This window comes from Amia ocellicauda, chromosome 3 (genome assembly GCF_036373705.1).
Source record: "Amia ocellicauda isolate fAmiCal2 chromosome 3, fAmiCal2.hap1, whole genome shotgun sequence".
In the NCBI taxonomy this organism is placed as follows: domain Eukaryota; kingdom Metazoa; phylum Chordata; class Actinopteri; order Amiiformes; family Amiidae; genus Amia; species Amia ocellicauda.
In genome coordinates this window covers 51,679,519-51,700,607 of record NC_089852.1, presented here as the reverse complement: position 1 = coordinate 51,700,607, position 21,089 = coordinate 51,679,519, and the positions used below count along the sequence as shown (strand labels likewise).

Sequence of the window (21,089 nt, the reverse complement as noted above, 5' to 3'; positions counted from 1 at the left end):
ACACTCTGAACCTGCAGGTGTGTGAGAAGCCACAGACAACCAAGTCATTCTGAGCAGCGGGTGTGGAGGGCTGTGGTGGAGTCCTCTGGACTCCTGGGGTTGTGCGTTCAACAAGGTACTTCATCTAGATTGCTCTAGTAAAAAAGAAAAAATCTCAGCTGTATAAATGGGTAATTTTATGCAAAAAATTATATAACAATTGTAAATCGCACTGGAAAAGGGCATCTGATAAGAAATAATAAAATAATAACCTTCTTCCTCACATTTTTACACTTTTTTTTTTACACTTGGATTTTATGGATGCTTTCCTGTCCTGTGATTGTACAGCAGTGAATCCATTAAACCATTTACATGCTGCTTTCAAATTCTGCATTGAAGCAAACTGCGGTAAAACACATCGTCCAATGTTCCCAGTGAGCCCTGAAAGTAATACCATACCAAGACCAATATTTAAACTATCCTGTTGTTTCTCTGGGCGTTAATTAAATGGGTTAATATGATACTTAATACATGCATATTCTTTGTGGAAAAATACAAAGCAAAATTGATTTGGCCGATATATATTTACTGTGCACGAGAAATTACTGACAAAAGGCCATGTAATTACATTATTAAGTGTGATTGATTATGCTCTGCTGAGCAATTTTCTGAAATAACACAGTGACATTCTGTTGCAAAAATACTTAAACAAAAAAAAAAACATTATTGGTGTTTGAATGGCTGGGCTCAACCACCAAAACATGTTGGCAAACCAATGCCCAGACTTGGTCAAGAACACTCTTAATTGTTTTCATGATTACACACACACACAGGATGTGTGAAATCACAGCTAACCAAAGGCACTAAAAAGAAAACACAGACACCAGACATTTTAACTGTAATATTATTTATGTACATGTATGGCTTCATTACAGCGACTGCCAAGAGTGTTCTTGTCCATATTCATGTTCATAGTACAACATCATCAGGCACTTGTTCTCTGAGAAGCATGCAAGAAAGCACTATGGTTCATGTATTTATTTACTAAATTGTTTGTGTGTGTGTCTGTGTTTGTGTGTGTGTGTGTGTGTGTATTTTCAGTCAATATAAAGCAGAGGCATTTTCTAATTATGCTTGATGCCAACCAGCCCACTGCAAGAAATATTTATTTATATTTAAGCCAATAATCCCTTAAACAAAGGGCACGCTCCTGCTTTCAAACATATAGATTTTATTTCTTTATATAAACCAACACATTGCAGTCTGTTTTTGTTTTTGATTGCAAATCACATAAAATTCATATCAATTACTGTTCATGAGTTCAGAAATGTAACAGATTTAAAATAATAAGTAACATGTTTTTGTTTGTTTTCTTTTGTTTTAATTCCATCAGTGAGGAGCACTGATTATAAAATGTTACAGAAGTGCAAAATTCTTTTTTTTCTGCCTTTATAAAAATTGGTCCAAATATCTCCTTTCCAGCAAACTGCTAAAACTTTTTATTTTGTTTTTATTTTTTCATTAACACAACTTTTTTTTCTACATTTTAAAGTTTTCTTATGAACTTCAACTAAGTACAAGAATAACAGTGTCAGTTTACCAAAAAAGCAGAGCAAATCATTTTGTCTAATAACTAAATATACTTCATATTGTTTTTCTCATATAACTATCTGAAACAAATACATCTGTGACATAAAATATCTCCAACAGCTCTATAATACAATATAACATTTTTTTTTCCATAAGTACAAATCACAAAAAACTAAAACAAAAATAAAGTACAAGTATGCATAGGTGAGATCATTAGCAAAGCATTTCACAAAGCAATTTTTTTTTTTTTTTAGTTTTTTTGTAATTATTTCTTAACCGTTTACATAAAGGACCCATAATGTTTATGTTAATGGAGATAATTAAACTGTAACTGATCAGAGTGTGTACAATAATTTACATGTACATAAGACATACAAGCAGAGCTCCATCTAATAATTACAATTCACAGGAATTCGCTGTACACCTCCCCGCATTGTAATATTTGGAAACTTGGATGAATGGAACTTGACCTCCTTTTCAGATTGTTACAGCAAATGGATTTCAAATCCAGTTTTATCAGCTAGCACAGGCACTGGCTCCTTCAGACATTCACCAGCATGTTCGGGTTTTCACTTTACCTGAGCTGCTACTAAGTAATCTGAACTCATTACCTGCTTTAACTGGTTCAATTTCAGTTCCCCCTTGCCTTTCAGTGATTTAAAAAGACCCATAATTGTCCTAGACCCCGGCCTAGTATACCGAACTTAACTTGGGAGTTCCATCAATCGGAGAAACGGAGACAGCACTAATGTAAATGGGCACTGTATCTGTATGAGGCGTGGGGTATCCTTTTTTGATTGTTTCCATCGGTGTTTCTGATACCTTTTGACGCAAAGACGATCATAGCTGTGAGAGGTGCTGATACCAGAAAAAATTAAATTAAATAAAAACACAAACACATATATACATTACAAATCAATATATAAGTAACACCTAAATATCTGACATACTTCCTTTTGAGATGTGGTATTGCTTGCATATAAAACATTTTACATCAGGGTTGGGCTTTGGCTGAGTGTGACTCACAGTCAGATTCCCCTCCTGAAGCAGGGTCCTTTATGATGTTGTTGAGCATTCATTGAGGTGTTTTAGTGGTTGCCTTCCAAAACTTTCCAAAAATGCTGCTTCCTTCTCCTCCAGGAAAGGCACGTGTTTCTTGCCAGCTGTGAAACCCGATTTCTAACATCTGTCCCCTCTCTCAATGGCAGTGTTGAGTATACTCGACTCTAGGGTGCTGACATGAAATGGGAGGAAAGGACTGTGCTCACTATGATCAGGTCTTTACAAAATGGAACAATGATCCAAAGTAAAAATGAGGTATACTTTCCAAAGCCCAAACAACTCATGTTACACCATGCCATTTTATTGCTGTTTCTTTTCTTTTTACTACAAACTGCAACTTTTCTGAGCAGTTTCTCTGGTCTGCTGCAGTTGGACTGTACAAAAAAAGTCCATGTATTTATCAGATTTTGCTGAGTTGATACGCTCAATCAAGATTACAGAGAAAGGAATGATAAAACAAAACGATTATTTTTTCACAATTCACTAATGGATACATTTTCTAGCTCTTCATATAAAACATTTGTTTTATATATATATATATATATATATATATATATATATATATATATATATATATATATATATATATATATATAAATGTGTGTGATTTCATCAATAAACATTATGAGTTCTTTAAAAAATAAAATAAACACAAACGCATTATACAAGCTTCTATAAGGATAAGTAACACTTTCTGGTACTTAACAAGGCTAGACAATAGGTGCTGCTTCTATTCAATGCAACAAGTCAAATCATAAAAAGTTCATTACTTCGGCATGACTGGCCATTGCCTAATGTACGGAGACCCCCTGATGCCCATGACGCAGTAGCAAGAAGTTGTGTAAACTGGAAAAGGAAAACAGCTAGTGCTAGCTAGAAAGACAGTGTGTGTGAGGTTGAGGTTGAGTGTGGTACTATGTTCCTTGCATGGCTTCAGTGACCTCAGTCTAAAGCTAAAGCCTAAGGGCCAGATTAAATCAAAAACTGCAAACCTGTTCATTACAGCGGTTACATCTCTGATTAGAAGAAAGTGGCATCTTACTAAAAATGAGTACAGTTCTGTAGTTTTCTATTAGCAGGTGGGTCAAAGTTTTGATTTAATCCGGCCCTAAGAAACTGCAGATCTAAACTGGATATGCTGGGATAAACTGGAATCTGTGTGGCATGACTGGTTGACAGACTCAGCAAGCCTTTTTTTTTAAAAAAACACATCCATACACTAAGAAAAGATACAAAAAAAAGATCCATTCTTTAGGCTGTCTTGTGTTGTAATAAATCGCAACTACGAAATCAGATCCTGAGGCCTAAAGCATCCGTAACTCAGTCATTGTGCTGATCGGGTCATTGGTGACATAATCAATAGCAGGGAGATAACATGACCCATAATTTTTCCACTGGAATCTGGCCTTCCAGACTAGAATCTGCTTCCAGACTCCTACCGCCCTCAGCACTGTAACTCATCTTTGAAGGGGGCTGGGTGGAGAGAGCCCTATGCTTTAAATTTTTACAAAGTACACTTAAGAATATAGGTGGTTGTGTAGAAAAAAGTACATAAAAAACAGCCGAGTAACTAAAATGTTTTTGTTTTTTAAAACCTTTCCTAAATATCATTGTAAACTCTGTGTGCATGTTAATGAGATCTAATCATGTCTTCCCCTGTTATTTTCAGACTTTCTTTGCAGAATTTAGAAGACCATTACAGTACAAAAGCTTAGAGAAACGATTAATAATGCATGCACTCCCCAACCTTCGGTGTCTGTAATGCAATAGGAACTTGAATGAAGCATGAAACTAAATAATAGGTGACAACATCTGCTATTTTCCACCATTCTTTTTGTTTTTGTTTGTTTCGTTTTCATTTCAAGGTATTTACAAAAAAAAGCCTTTTTGACAGCCTCGATATGAAGCACCCTCAAGTGTTCAAACCAATTTGCACACCAGTAAAACAAAACGTCGGATCAGATCCAGTTAAACGAGGTCCAAAACGTGACTGCTGCCCTGAATTATGATGTGATTCTGTAAACGTTCTGTACATGAGAGAAATTTCAAATAAGAAGAAAAACAAAACAAAACAATACCCTCTGTAATATAGTACACCTACATGATTTCAAGGAAAAAACCGAATGAAACATTCTGTCCAGGAGTCAGTATAGACTCACATGTACTTCAGGCCTTGCATCTACTGAGTTAGGCCTGCCTATTTACATACTATTTTCAAAGGCCAACAATAGATTCTGCTTGATTTCCAACCACTCGAATAACTCGTATTCTTATTGTACTGTATAAATAGATTAAGACATTTCCGTATCACCGTTAATGATACCTTCAGTGTTGACTCACCGAAGGGAAAAAAAATAAACCTTTACAAAAGAAATGGAAAAACACAGGGACCCCCAAAATGGTAGGCTGACAATGGTAAGCATTGTGAAAAACATTTTTCTGATGTGTGCGTGTGTGTACAATGTTGTCATAGCTTGAATCCAGAATTTTAATAGGCACATTTAAAAGTACGTATCGCTCATTGTGAACGGTGAAAAACAACATAATGTAAATAAACTCAGCTCTAACATTATGTAGTGAGTTTGGCACTTGGTTGCTATATAACTTCCAATGGCCGAGGCCTTATCTGGAGCAGCATATAACCTGCACACACTATGCAAACTTCCTGTATGGGAAAATGTCCACCGCTGCCAAGTCTGATGAGAAAAGAGCAAGAGAAAAAAAAATATATTTTTTTCTTTCGTTGTTTTTAAATTAATCAAGAAAATGAGGAATGACAGACTCTTTGGATTGCTTTTTCCATTTTCTTGTTGTGCTGTAGGTCCAGTCCATTCTTTTGTGATATAACCTACAGAAAAACAAACAAACAAACAAACAAACACATCAGTAACTGTTCCCAAGTTGTTTCCCATTAACAATATGGAGCTACAATGATAGGTAAAGGAAAACAACAACAGGCAAAAACAATTATTGTTAAAAATAGTGGTACAGTAGGCTGGACTTCTGCATTGAACTAACTGGTTGAGTTTAAACAGTTGTTCTTATGGCACAGTCAAATAGTAACAACACTGCTTGTAAATCTTGGTGAGAACAAATTTGTTTTTTTTTGTTTGCATAGCATATGATATGAATGAGTGCATATCCACTCATCACTGCATTGGGTTTCAGGAACTGTATGTAGTCAACTTTTATGACCATCTAAGATAATTTCCTTCTCTAATACAGGACACAGCACACATCAGTGAAGAGTGAGGAGTTTAGGTCACACTTACCTGGTTTTACCCTGACACCCAGCTGTGTGTGGTGGTCTTCACGCTGTGGGGAAAGCCCTGCGTGGTCACCATGGGGTCAAAGTTAAAGTCCAATGAGTCTCCATCCATCAGTGTGTCGTGGAGGATAGACTCCATGTCACACTCGAAGCGCTCAATGGACATGTCATCCAGGTCGCTGGGCAGTTTCTCGTGGTGGGCAGTGGGGTGGCCCATGCGGCTGTAACCATTACTGCTGTTGACCGCGCAGTAAGGGGGCAGGGTGTTCATGTGCAGGGGGTGGCCCAGAGGCACTTGGGGAGTCCTTACGGTGGAGAGGCGGCTGAGGCCCGCACTGTGGTTCATTGAGGTCATCGGGTGGGGCAACACACGACCATTGATAGAAGCCGTGGTCTGGCAGTGCACTGCATGTGGGTGTGTGTGCGTGTGGCCACTGCTGGGGCTCATTAACTTCCCATGGCTGGTCTGCCCACCACTATAGGAGGACAACACCGAGTTGGTGGGCATCACCGAGCTGGCGGGCATCATGACATTGGGAACCCTGGCGCTGGATTGTGACACCACAGTGTCCACCGAGGGCATGATTTCTGCATGAGGGTCTGAGTCCGAGGTGAGGAGCTCTTTGAGGAGTCCCGTGGGGCAGCCATACTGGGTCATTGACGACCCAAAACCTGGCTTGCTTTCTGGCAGGGTTTGCATAGGCATGGGGGACAGGGAGTTCATCCCGCCCTGTCCATACAGGCACTTGCGGTAGTCCTGCTGGGACTGGGAGCCCAAGGTGGCGGCACTGGGGGAGCTGTATGAAGGGTAACCTGGGCTGGGCTGCATCATGGAGGAGGGAGAGGATTGAGATGGGCTGCTGGCCACCACCTGGGGGTTCTTAGGGGAGAGAAGATTGAGGTTGTCCAGAAGATTCTCCATGACGTTCTCAGAGCTGTGGTGGCTGATGGAGCCTGTCATCTCTGAGAGGCTGGGCAAGGTTGCTGTCATTTTGCTGGAGGCACTGGAGTAGACCAGGTGCACATCAGGCTCGCTCAGGTCGTCCTGCTCAGGCATGAAGGGGGAGAGGCGACCGCTGACGGTACTGGCATTGGAACTGGTGCGTGGGCGGAAGGTCGTCCAGGCATCAAAATCATCGTTGCTGTGGGAGCTGGGGCTGCCGGGCCACTTGGAGTACTGGGAACCAGGACTGTCCGCACTGCCGTCCTGCCCACTCTGATGAGCCATCTGGAATCAAACAAGGTCCGCAAATAAGAGGATAGGACAGGAAGGGCTACCTACCAGAGGGGGCCATACAGCAATAGCAGAGCAACAACCACTTGCTATAAAAGCTTGGTCCTAACTTTTTCTTAAAGATGCATGCTTCAAGTGTGCCACCCCCCCTCCCCACAATAACACATAGCTCCTAACTCAGTCTGTGACCTGCAGACACAAATCCCGGTAATGGAGTAAATGTAAACATACTTTTTTCTTGGCTGCGCGACCGCGGCTCTTGGCAAACTTGCTGTTGTTGTCCATAGACGCGGCCCTGCGCCGGGGGGACTTGCCGCTCTTACCCCCCTCTGGGTTTAGCATCCACCATGAGCTCTTCCCGGTGCCCTCATTCTGCACACGCACAAAGCGGCTATGCAGGGAAAGGTTGTGTCTGATGGAGTTCTGAAAACACAGAGAGGAGAGAAAGAGATGAGAAGGTGGTTGAATCCAGGGATGAAGAGAAGATGCCATTCATTTCAGACTTTATGAGACACACACCCATTTAAAGTGACACTGATGAAACAAAAGTACATTTAAATGGTACTGTTTTAACTCAACATGTGCATAGGTGAAGTTTTTCTCCATGAAAGGTAACATATCCAGCACCATAAAGTGGAAGATATACAGAAGCTTCTATTTAATGTGAATCCATGTTCCAGTTCTGTGGCTGAATACCATGTCCTTTTAAAACACAGCGAGAAGAGTTGTTTTTGAATGGCCAATATTCATTCTCTCCCTCCATTGGGCGATGGTTGTTTTTAAAATACACTGACCATTACAAGGAGCCCTCTCCCCCCAGCATAGAGATCTGGTGATCAAATCCTGCTGTGTTTGTGTGAGCTCCCCTTAAAAGGTCAGTGGTGTGTCAGCACTGCAGGATTGTATATTGTTGTCAAGAAAGTGTAAAGTCAGTGGGAAGCATATAGTTAATTGTACTAAAAGTAAAAGTACCATGACTCCAGACCAGATAGAGCTTGTGTTTTTTCAAAGACATTTTAAATTCAGCACAGGAACAGAAATATCTACCCATTTCTCTGTCTATATAGACATATAGCAATTTATTTGAAATAAAAGTGTTCATCTTATGGTGTGCACATCTATTGGAAAATAGATGTGCACACCATAAGAGGAACACTTTTATTTCAAATAATAATAACAAATATATGTATATACACACACACACACACATATACATATATATATATATATATACATACACACACATATAATTGCACAAAAGCTGGCTTGACTCAGGTCTAACAAAAATCTTAAAAAAAATAATAATCCCAAAACCAGGGTCTGCACATTAAAGTACAATACTCTTTACAGCAGCTGGGTACTAATCCTGTATAACCACACATCATTATAGAACTAAATGCTAACAGTTGTGTATAATCCCACGAGTACACTGTGAAGGCCGGAGGCTCTTAACTGCCTGCTGAATGGCACTCTAGCACAGTGAGGTGTAAACGTGGCAGGGACCCTGCCTGGAAAACACCCAATCTAGTGACATTGCAGTGCTACCTGAATTTATACTCCGCTAAGTGCCTGTACTGTATTTAGAGTAGAAAACGTCACAGTAGTTGACGCTTTCCCTGTGCTTTTTGTAAACCATTGTACCTACACTTAAATGATGCCATCTTCCTATTGCAAGAAAGACACAAAAGCTGCAACTACAATTATCTTTGGGATATTTTTATTTTAAGGCCCATTTCAGAAATCTCAAAGATGGCTCTGTTTTGGCATCTTTAAACCGCACCAGCCACCTGGCCCATTCCATTTAGCTACCTGTATCTTTCACATGTCCCTTTCATTGTGGATTTGATGGATTTGTTGAAATGAAAAAGCTGCTGCTACCATTTTCTTATTTCTGCATTTACTGGGGGATAATAAATTGTGGTCCAATAACTGACACTTAAAGCTTTTGTAAATTATTCCAGATTCTGTTGGGACATAATTTAAGTGGAACCTTAAATTAAATATGTAACCTATATATTTCTACTTTGCCTGAGGAAACAAGTTCTTTAAAATCATTAAAACTCTTTGTGTACTTAAAAAATAATGTATTATTTTTCAATCGAATACTTCTCGAATACCTCTCAAATGTATCATATATCATAGGCTATATCATAAACAGAAAAAATTAAGAGACCACTCCAAGTTCAGAAATCAATGTTAAGTGGTCTCTTCATTTCTTCCAGAGCTGTATATACATACAAACACTAGACAACAGATTAGTGTTCATTCAAGCACACAGTTTCATTGTAGTTTTCTAATACAAGAACATCAAAAACCAAGTTCCCACATTAACTTTAAAAGGTAGTGATTCCATTCTACTCCTCCTCTACTTCTATTTTCAAAATGATCTGAATTTCCCCAAGAGGAGGGCGCTTAAGGTCATCCACATTGATCGAGTGCCGTCTCTGTATGCTGCCAACAATAAAACCCAATTTTCCCTAACAGGAAAAGGTCTGTGGAGCTTGTTACATAAATTCCTGTTTTTCACACACTGTGGGGGGAGGAAGGTGGGGGCGGTACACTCAAGCAAGTGGCATTTCAGGTTAATAACTTGGAAAAAATAATCTGTCTGGTTTACGAGTTCCAAAGTAAAATTACACAAAAACACACGTTGTATGTATACACACCTCCCCTGCTGCTTATTTTGTTTACAAAGCTTTTTTTTCAAACACACATTGGCAAACATTCTCTTGGCCGCAGAATGGGGAGGGGGGGTTGGTTTTTCAACTGGTCATAATAGTATTGTGGTTGTGAGGTGTTGTTTTTCCCTTTTTTGTTCTCTTTCTTTTTTTTGGTTTTTAAGCAATGCCTCTAATTGTCGCCCGCTCGGCCCTCTCTTGCTCATTCCACACAATGCTGCACACTTAGTCACATGTGTAAACATCTAATTTCCACTACAGTGCATCGGAGTGGTGCCAAGACAACAACAGCCCAGGCCAGCAGGCGGTCAGAGCTTGTCAGAGAAAATCGCTGGTTCAGAGAGAGGTTTTTCTGGCCTGGTACAGACAAGCGCTGCGTGGTAACAGACAGACACACGTTTTTTTTTTTTTTCTCCTGCAAGTTTCCTGCTGCCCAGTAGAAGGCCTGAGGAATGCCTTGGCAGGAGAAGCCCGCATCCACAGGATATTCCAGGACAGACAATGAACCTCCTGTTTACTCCAGTTCTCACAGGCCAGCTCAGAACTCGCCATGCCCTGATCTTGTGAACTCCAGAAGGGGGCATTGCCCACACCGAAAATCTACAGCAACAATCCGCCAGACACGACTAAAGCATTTGATCTGCAAAAACAGAAGTGCTGGCTTCTTATGTTTTTTGGGGGGTGGTGGGGTGGGTTCAATTATTGTTTTTGAATCTCCTTGATTTTTTTCTAGTTGGAAGCGACCTTGAGAAGTCTGGTATTTATGTATTTGGAATTTGTGTCCACACAAATGTAAGGAATAACATGGACTCTACATTTTCTTTGTTCGCTTTTTGGAACCGTAAGAATTAGTTTCTGCGTTAAGAGTGATAACTTTTGGTTACAAACAGATTTGAAAATATTGTTGTTTTTTCTTGGGGGGGGGGGGCTTTAACGGGGAATTTTACTTTTGCGAAAATACTTTAACTCTAGGCCTAGATACAGGTGTTTAGATTAAAGTATTTGGAATACGTTCAAATTTTGGATAACTGGCAGGTTGATGTGCTTTGGGAGTCTTTCTGACATGCTCCATTACAAAAGGGAGAAAGTTATTCCACCTGGGCCTTGTATTTTCAGAATATATTTAATTTGCAGGGGTCTTCACCTCATTAGAGCAGTACATTCCATTAGGGGAACAAAAACCAGTAAACTGTCAGTTCATAAGTTATGGACAGTTACTGGGTTTTGAATTACCAACTGAAGAGAAAAACTTTTTCTAAGTTTTACTACAGTAATTTGTGCGTAACTAAAAAGAAAATAATATAATCAGCTTGTAATTAATATAATAATTGTGATCTATTACTAGCTGGACCCTGTATAATTGGTAAGCACGAGGGGCACAATTCAAGATTGGTAAGTCATCATGGTCACACAGGCCTGTCTCTGGTTTGTCCGACATGATACGGAGGGGTTCTGCTGATCTGGAGATTTCAACAGTCCTTTGCTGACTCTTGCCACAAATGCTCTGCAAATGTCAGATTGAAATCTCAGAACTGAATTTCACAGCATTCTTGAGGAATCTGGATTCCTTCAATGGGCATTTCATTCACAACGTGATTGACGTCAGCCAATGCCTCGCTGTCTATGCATGTCTGAAAAACAGTGATTGAACTTCATCCCTAGTTTCGCCTGAACAACCAAGGGGGGGTGGTGGGAGCAGGCAAATTCTGCTGTCCTTCACTGCTACCAGATGTGAGCCGAAATAAAAGTGCAACTCAGCAAGACTGCATTCATTTCCGCTGCGCACACATCGTCACTGACTAGCACTTAAAACACTGCAATCTCTGCTGGCTCCAAGTATGAGGGATGTATTAGACAAATGTGCAGACTGTTTTTAACATACAGTATCTATGAATCAGTACAAAATGTGTCACCATGGAAAGATTTATCTTCAAATGATAAATTAAGAAAATGGGTGAGGGGGTGGGGGGTGGTGTACAAGACCTTTTTTCAAGCCAAACCCTTGTCACTATTACCATATTCACAGGTCTAATTTCTCTTCAAAGCACAAGGATGAGACTGCAGACAACTCAAAAATAGGTGGTAGTACCACACAGTCTGTGCCCGTATTACTGTAGTCAGGGTGGATGAGTTTGTGCTCACCCTTACATAACAGTTTGAACTCACACAAGCAGACTGCGGAACAAAAACAAGCAAGTTGTCGACAGGAAAGATTTTCTACTGGGCTTACTAGAAAGTCCCCCAGACAGTTACAGGGCAACACCCTCTTTTCTTTAAATCTGCTGTGGTAAGGTGTGGCTGTTTTTGTGTGTGTGTTTAGTTTTTTTTCTCTGATTTTCTTGGGTACAGCCATCAGTTACTATAATGCCTCTCTGAATAACATTCAATCACTCACTTCCTGTTGAACACCCTCTTTCACCTTTGCTACCCTTTCCACCCCAAGAGTGATCCACCCAAACCCTCAGCATCAAAAGACCCTGTCGAAGAGAAAGAAAAAAAGCACACCAACGCTACGTCGCTTGGAGGAGCTGCGGTGGAAATATTTTCCTCCTTCAATCAAACAGAAACAGAAGACAAAATATATATACACATTTCTATACCATTCTATACCATGTTTCCGTTCAGACCGTCATGGCAACATAACGCCTCAAGCCAGTAATTTCCCTCCAAAATACTTTAACAAAAACAACAATGATCACTAGACTCTGCCTCTCTGTCATGTGTAACTCCTCCACACAAGTTGTTGAAATCAAAAATGAAAAATACATGCTGTGGCTCCAGTATTTTTTCAATTTCCCCCAAAACAGAGAAACCTCAATAAGTTCCACAGAAGAGGGCTAGCAGGCTACACTCTGCAGTCTTTCTCTTAATCTTTACTACTGACTACTAAGTCACCAATCTGCATGTCTGAGTGTACTAAGACAATGTTTTCCTGTTGGGAGGGGATTTTACTGCACACCTACTTTGCCCTACTGTAGCCTAATATATCTTGACTAATTTCACATTTAATATTATCCTGGCTAATTCTGCTATTTGATTCTAAAAATGTTTTCATAAGGCCTATTATGAAGTCTATCAGTTAGCTTCCTAATTAATAAATGATCCTAATTGGATCATTACCATTAACTGCATAGCTACTGCAAAGAAACAGTTACAGCAGTTGATGGGCTAAAAACCCTCATCCACTCTAGCCTTTGCAGTTTCACTATTAATTACGTTATCTTTCTTAATAGTTTAACTGAATATGACATAGGCAGATAAGGACTTTTAGAGCCACTCAGTGCTAGATGAGTGAATAAAGGACTTTGAAATATGGTGTCTAGGTGTCTTCTAGTGTAAAACTGAGAACAGGCCCACTATACTCAAGGATAATTTACTCTACTTAACATCTATATGTAAAAGGGAACTCAACTATCCCCCAGGTACTACATATAATATGCCTTTGGGAGACTGACAAGCACTTACTGCAAATTAGCTTTCAGTATATAGAATTTATAGTATATTAAATCAATATTTTTTCTGATCAATTTCTCCAATTTTTGCCTCCTACCTCCTCTCTGTACATATCCTGTAGCTACAGCAACCACAACATTTGCAGCTAATGCCATCCCACCCATCATGCTTTCATTAAGAGGCTAATGCTGGCATTTTAGGGTCCAGATGTACATAAACAAGCAGATTGTGTTTGGCAGGCAGTGGGGTTGAAAAACACAGTGCATCGCAGAGCTGTCTGAGAGTCACAGACACTACGAAAGCTATGCCTTTTCATTAGAAGCTTGTTCTGTGTGGGAAATCTTTATCTAGCCTGTAGTCTCTGTACAGCCTGCAAGATGAAAATCCTGCTGTCTGTGTAACAATGGGTGCAGTCTCTGCACGCTTAATAAAGGCTAAGAAAATGGGCAATGCACAGATTTTATTCAGAAAATCGACACAAAACCTCACCTAATGTCTAATGTCTAAGTGCTACTCCAGTATAGAATTTTCTTCAGATTTTTAAAGGGCAGAATATTTGTCACTTGTTAGCAATGAACAAAAGCTGTAGAGCACAATACAAAAATGCACACTGAAAAAGCATGCATGATATCTAAGTACGTAATGAAAGATACAATCTGGCATGCAGCACAATATAAAAATATACTTTTTTATACTTACAAAACTCGTTAAGTAAGGCACTCATTATTGTTTTAGCGTTGTGTTTATTTGAAATAGTTTTAAATGAAATTCACAAAATACTATAATAGAAATAGATTTGTATTTGGTTTTCATTAAAATAGTATTCCAGCAAAGCATGTTACACGCGTTCAGTTTGTTACTTGATTAAAAATAAATATGATCTCAAAGCCTTTGAAAACTTCTAACCACCCCATGCCCAACACAAGGGATGCAAAACAAAATGAACAGTATAGACGGAAACAGACTACAGCCAGGGTACCATAAGAAGGGTTAGTTTGCTGTTTTATGAAAAAAATGCTTTCTGATCCATTATTTATAGGCACAGCATCAGTCCATGCTTGCAAATAAATTTTGCTCTAAACAATATTGATTAATTCACACCAAAATCAGAGGTGTGTTTTTAAAATTCCCTAAAAGAGGGGTAACAGTCCTCACCCCCCACCCTTCTCTTGAGAAAATCTCAATCCGACATCATATGTATGTGGCTTCAGGCATTTTCCCCTCTCCTTGTGAAAACTGAAACTTCGTAACATACCAATAAAACTGCTTACTGGCTTCTGGGATGACAGAATCTGCAAACAGAATAAATAGCAAATAGTTTGCTTGTTTTTGACATCTGCACCCAAAAGTGGATGTCCTCCTTTTATTACCATCTCACTCTGTCTCGCTCTCTTTCTCCTAGGAAGGAATCACTTTAAAAGTTTCCTTGCTCTTGCAGTATTGAAAAAAAGTTAGAGAGAGAGAGAGAAACAGTAAAACCGTCTCCAATTCGCACACCAAGGGGCTTCACTATTTCCTGCACAAACACAGGCCTAATTAGGGGCGGTCAGCTGGGCAGAGTGAGTAAGAGCCCCTAACTGTGACTCACTTCCCCACATCTGGTGTGCAAAGTCCCAGCAAGTCGAACACTCCCTTGGCCCGGGTGGCAGTGTGGTGTCATCCGCCCTGGAGCTGCCAGAGATAGAGCCACTACACCACATTGGCACAGAGCTAGGGTGTGTGTGTCTGTGTGTGTTTATGGGAGACTCCTGTCATCACACAGCGGACCTGCTCGTGCACATCAACCCCTTCAACCAGCTTCAATATCCTGCCCTTGTCTCACCTCTGGATCATTTGGGACAGGAGGCAGTCACATGTCACATGAAAGGGGAAAGCTATCCAGTCAATAATCCTCGGATGATACTCAGAACAGTTTTTCTTGGTTTTCTTCTATTTTGAACGGAATTCCAGTTAAGGGAAGTACAGGATTAATTGTAATGCACTTCTATTTCCCTCAATATAACTTTTTTTTTCTTTGTGAAGCTGTCATTATAGATTGTAATTATCTCATATATACTGCAATAGAAAACACAGCATAAATACACCTGAAGACCCCCATTTATCGGTAAAGGAGGAGGTTGGTTAAACTTTACACAAAGAGCACTGTTTATTTTGTTTGTTGTTGTATAGTCTTCATATTATTCATATTATTATTATTGTCATTTAGCTGACGCTCTTATCCAGGGCAACTTACATTTGTACCCATTTATACAGCTGGGCATTTTACTGGAGCAATCTAAGTGAAGTACCTTGCTCAGGGGTACAACAGCACTACTCCACCCGGGATTCAAACCCACAACCCTCCAGTTATGAGTCCAGAGTCCTAACCAATACTCCACAGTGCTGCCATTTCATATGTGTGAGAGATGCCAATAGATATTGAGAAAAATATCTGGCACTTCATAAAAAGGGAGAAAAACTAAAAGATTGGGATGAGAATGTAATTATTCATTATGAAATATTTGTAGATCTCTGCCACCTATAAACCCCAAACACTCACAGCTCTAAAACTGCATATGGTTTTGACCTGTTCAGCACTCACAATCCCTCCACACAGTCTCCATAATATAGAAAAAACACAGTTAGAAGTGGCCTATTTTTGGTTTTGTTCTGTATTTTCATGTATTTCACCCTTGCAGTCCTAAGAAATGAAGGATAACACCAACTGGGGAAATACTGAGTGTTAAATACTGTCTGTCCGCTTCTGTCAGTTGTCTGGGACACTTATTAAAGGTGGATGCAAACAAAATTGCAGTTCCAATCCCAATGCTTAAAAAAAGATTTATGATTACTCAATTCATTTATGTACAATTGGTCTGTAAATGACTAGACTGAAGGAGAAATGTGAAAGATAGTGCTGTCAAAATAAATTAAAAATATATGTACATACATCAAAGAAAAATACAAAGCCTTAAAAAAAAAAAAAAAAGGAAAAGTCATTAAGAGCTTCAAAGCTGCTATGGGAAGTGTGAATTCCTTCTTGTTGTCACCAACTGTTGCACATGGGGAGGTGGGGGCAAGAGAGGTTTAAATGTACAAAACAAAACAATACTGGAAAAAGTGTTCCTTAGATGAAGACAGCAAGAAAAAAAAGAGGAACGGAAAGAAAGTCTTTTGTTTCTGAAAAGCCTCTAATTAAAAAAGAAAAAGAACACATACACACAGACTTCCTTCAGGGTGAGGGCTCCGAGAGGCTTCCCAGAGGAAGCAACCAGGAGAGAGGGAGGAAGTGGCCCTCCTGCCAAAGGAAGGGCAAAACCCTGGATTGACAGGAGTCTTAGCAGTCTTGCACAATGCAAACAACTTCTCCCTTTACCATGCTAAGGGCTGGCTTTCTATAAACAGAGCACTGTACTTGGTAATACACTGATTGATATTGGTATGGAAAGCCCACAGGTAAGTTTGGTTTTGAGGCCTTCATGGGTTTTAAAGTAAGAGGGGTCTTCACCAATAGCAATCAATGTTATGAGACACAAAAACAACACCCACAGTTCAGCACCTTACAGACATAAAGAGGGTGGAGGATTGATGGGTATGCATTCTTTTCCAATATGGGTGGCTGGGGACAGCACAGACCAGATAAAGAGATGGATGCTTTGAGGATACTTACCAACCATGATAACAATTAATAAAATGGGAACTGTGAATGTAGACTTTTCCAAGTGGTTCTGACCCTTGCTGAACTAAAAGGTAGGCTCTCTTGGGTAGAAACAGAAATCAAAGCAAAATGTACATTGGTGCAAATCAGGGAATTTCCCAGCACAGGAGAAGAGGTTAAAGCTTAAACTTCCCCTGCTTGTGCTCATCCAGTAAATATAAACCACACATATAATTCCTGAAGACAAAGTTGTTATTTCCAGTTAAATATGGATTGCATTTAAGTTAAGCTCCAAATAGGCTAGCTTACAATTAATTAAAGTCTAGGGCCAGTCTTAGAGAGATTATGTATTCTATAAAGCTTGCAAACTGAAGATCAATAAAATGAGAAATGAAAAAGAAATGAATAGATAAACACTTCCATAAAAAATAATAGGCCTAATCTTAGAATACAATTTTAAAAGTACAAAAGAAATACTATGGCAGGACTCCTCATGCTGTGTGGAAAGACTCTGGCACAGACTTCCCTGGCTGCCCGGGCACACTGACAGGCCTTCGTTGTTGTTAAGGACTCAAATAAAATATAATAAAAAAACAACAACATATGCCTCATCCATACATTAAAAACCTAGTCACTGTATCAGAAACCAACAGTACACAGAGCTGGTAATGGAGTCAAAAAGTTTACCAATTTATTTTGCTTTTATTTGGATTTTTTTTACATTCTCTTGAAAAGCTAATGCCTTCAGCAGAATATGATACCATGGAAGAGCGGGGAATGTGGTTTCCTCATGAAATAGGGGAGTGAGAACCCAGGCATGAGTGACACTACTGTTTTGGGCAGATCTCATTTTAAAATGAAGGATCTGTTTGTTTGTTTTTTAACTAGTCAAAACAGGTTTGGTCCAAAATGATCTAATTTGTGGATTGTAGCAGATCACTACGAGATAATAAAGGAGCAGTTGGAATAACAAAATGCCCAAAGGTCAGTATGCTCACAACTATTTCCAACATTTCTACACATAACAGGTTGAAAGAAAAAATGGGTAAAGGAGAACAACATCTGGTACTGGGAACAAGATGACAGCAACACTAAAGTGATGGGAAATTGCTCTGTGGTCAGGTCCAGACAGGAAAAAAAATCAAATTATTATTTGAGGGAGGAGGCGTGTTAAAAAGTAATGGCCAGTTTGAGGAAAACAAAACACGATTCTGAGCTCTTGAGGTTGTAGCTGCATCTACAAATTTCACATTAGCTTAAAACTTGCTTTTGGTGCACTGATGCACTTTAGTTATTCCTTTGTTTTTCAAAAAGAAACCAAACATCTATATTGTTAGAATCTGTGTACTATGCCCAACAGTAAGTAAAAAACAACCACACAAACAAAAAATCTTGCTTACGACTCACTAGAAAATGTCAAAGCCATCATTTTTTTATCATGAGAAAATGCCACAACCAAAAAAAAGGTGGTAAATAATGAATGAGTCGGTCTTATGGAGAAATTTATTTCCATCTTTGTTTAATAAATATAAATCCTTTTTTCTTAAGACCAATATATATATATATATATATATATATATATATATATATATATATATATATATATATATATATATATATATATATATAATTATATATTATTATTATTATATAATTGTTGTTGTTATTATTAATAAAGTAAAATATATTTTGGAGGTAATGGCATACTGAATCCCACTCGTTGGTTTGTAAGCTCCATGGATAGTGAGATTCCTAGTGCTTATAGGACAGAGGTGGCAATGATGCTAACTCAACAGCCACAAAGTCTACAGCATGTATATAATATGAGTTGCTGGCCACATGAAAGTGGATACCTCACAAAATAGTACCTTGTTCCTGTAAGGCAGGAAAGTCATGAAGGGAAAAATGTCTACCAAGGCATGAAGCAGCTGCAGCGTTTACAGTAGGGCCAAAATTGAACCCGTGCCGGACTTAGTACTAGCCACCTCGGACCTGTTAATAAGCAGAGGGGGGCCCGTTTTCAACAGCTCACTTCACAGCACAGAAGAGACCGCTCTAGGTAGAATAAAAATGTCAACAGACCATTAAATATTCTGAGTGTGGGAATCACTACAGCAGGACTGCCAGCAGAGAAAACCCGTTTCTTTATTTTTTTAAATCAAGGTAGTGATTCACCTCCACACAAACTGAAAGAAAGAACCTGAATTACACTTGAATGCACATGTAAAAAAGGTGCTGTAGCTTTATACAGTGTGTAATGAAATAATCAATAAAATAAATTAAAAATAAATACATAAACACTACATTGAAATCTAAACAGGCACTTGTAATTTTGAAAACACAGCATATTTAAATGTTGTATATATTTTTTCTTTTTGTAATATATACTAATTTGAAATGACAGCTAATGCACAGGTTAGGAGTCTAGTGAACAGGCTGCAGTGTCTCACTAGGCCAGGGCTGAGGCCCCCTGGGTGTCAAACAAAGAGACAGTCTACACACCACAGCCCATCTGCTCCACACACTGACTGCGTGTGATTCCAGCGAGACTGGGTCAACGGGTTTGTGTGACGAACCCCCTAGATTCCACACAAACAGCGGCAGCAGATCACTCTCAGACATGACGTGTTCATAGTCTGGTATCTGCCTTTGCCTGCAGCGGAGATCTCACTATTCCCTTTCAGCTGACAGCATTAATAAAAGTCTTGCACTGCAAGTGAGGACTTGTTTAGCGGAGCTGGCTGTAATGAAACAGGCCTAGCCCACAAACAGCCTAACCCACTGAGACACTCTCTCCACCACCACCACCTGACACTCCTCTCTCCCCTATCTCACACTGCACCCCCCCAGTGTTATTATGATACCTAGTGCAGAAATTCACTCTTGGACAGATGCATGTAAAATCTTTTTTTTTGGGGGGACAGAGCAGAGCAACCGCATGAAAAACTCTTTTCCAATGTACATTCCAGCTTGAAAACCTGAAAGTCGATACAAATAAAATACAATAAATAAAGTTTTTGGTTTCAATGCAAGGGGTTTTCTAACAAGCTGATGTAATTCCCAATCCACCTTGCTTCTACCTGGCTCATTGCAGCTATTGCTGTATTTTACTCTACTATTTTACAGACTCAGTGCAGTGCATAAATTTGAGCGTGCACCTCCAGCTACTGCGATTTCCCCATTTCTCCAACAGCTCCATCAAGTGAGTGACAGGCCCAAGTGTGTGTGACCTGGGCAGGCAGCCGTCATGCGATCAGGCGACAAGCCCACAGCCAAGAACACACTGTGCCGTTTCATACCTGCTTCCTTTCTGGGCGCTCAAAGGCTGTACTGTTCGCTATTTTCACTCGCTGCTGGGCTGTGGTGCCTAAGAGCAGTCGGACTGAAAGGAGCAAAGGGAAAGGAGGGACAGAGAGAGGAGCGGGTGTAACTCAAGATCTGGTCAGTTTTGTCTCACTATAGAGCACTCGCTCTTAAATTATTATTCTTTATATGCTTTTAATTGGCTGAGGGCTGCATCCAACGAGACTCATTATTCAACTAAAGAATTGCATTCTACAGAAAGTTCCATCGTGTACAGTGGTTTAACCACACATGTAAGATGAAGCACAATGATGAGGCCTGCAACCTTGACCCTAGGGAGCCTCACTCAGGTTCCCAAAAGCAAGGTTTGATAGGCCTCCATTAAAACACTGATTTATAAAGACAAGGAAACTTTTCATTCTGAATGATGAAAACAATGTAGTTTGCTAAATTAATTTATACATAATTTGGAACAAACATGACTACGCATTAGCCCTCAATGACTGAATGAATGAACTGCCTAAAAGATACAAAATTGAGACGTGTCCCCAGTCTTTAGAAATGAGGGATTCAGGGGTTTACCTATAAGAATGACTAGATTGGGGTGCTCCAGGTCAAAGTAGAAGCCCACTGGCACAAAGAAGAAAATTATATAAGAAGTAGGCTAAGCAATATATGTGTTCATACAAGTTGCTTCTGATGCTCTCTCCCTTTTTTCGTTAACAATTTATGAAAGAGAAATACATCATTTTCCGGCCAAGGCCTCATGTGTGAAACTGAAGGCAAGCTATAAGGAGAGGAGTGTTCAAAAAGAACAATGGAGTCACAGTTCTTATCTACAGTATCAGAAATTCCCCTACCACGCTCTCTGCCCTCCCCGCCATA

At 39.6% G+C, this 21,089-nt stretch overlaps 1 protein-coding gene across 1 annotated transcript in view; it reads right to left on the bottom strand.

Moving 5' to 3' along the window:
- Window positions 1-865: 865 nt before the first annotated feature.
- The window catches only part of LOC136746974 (forkhead box protein O1-A), a 59,070-nt gene continuing 38,846 nt past the window's right edge, over window positions 866-21,089 (bottom strand). Inside the window, exons 2-4 of the mRNA XM_066699902.1 lie at window positions 7,365-7,556; window positions 5,904-7,127; window positions 866-5,479 (exon numbers count right to left, since the gene is read on the bottom strand). Of these exons, the coding sequence (XP_066555999.1) occupies window positions 5,910-7,127; window positions 7,365-7,556 (1,410 nt within the window). The 3' untranslated portion in view covers window positions 866-5,479; window positions 5,904-5,909. The remainder of the gene's footprint in view (window positions 5,480-5,903; window positions 7,128-7,364; window positions 7,557-21,089) is intronic.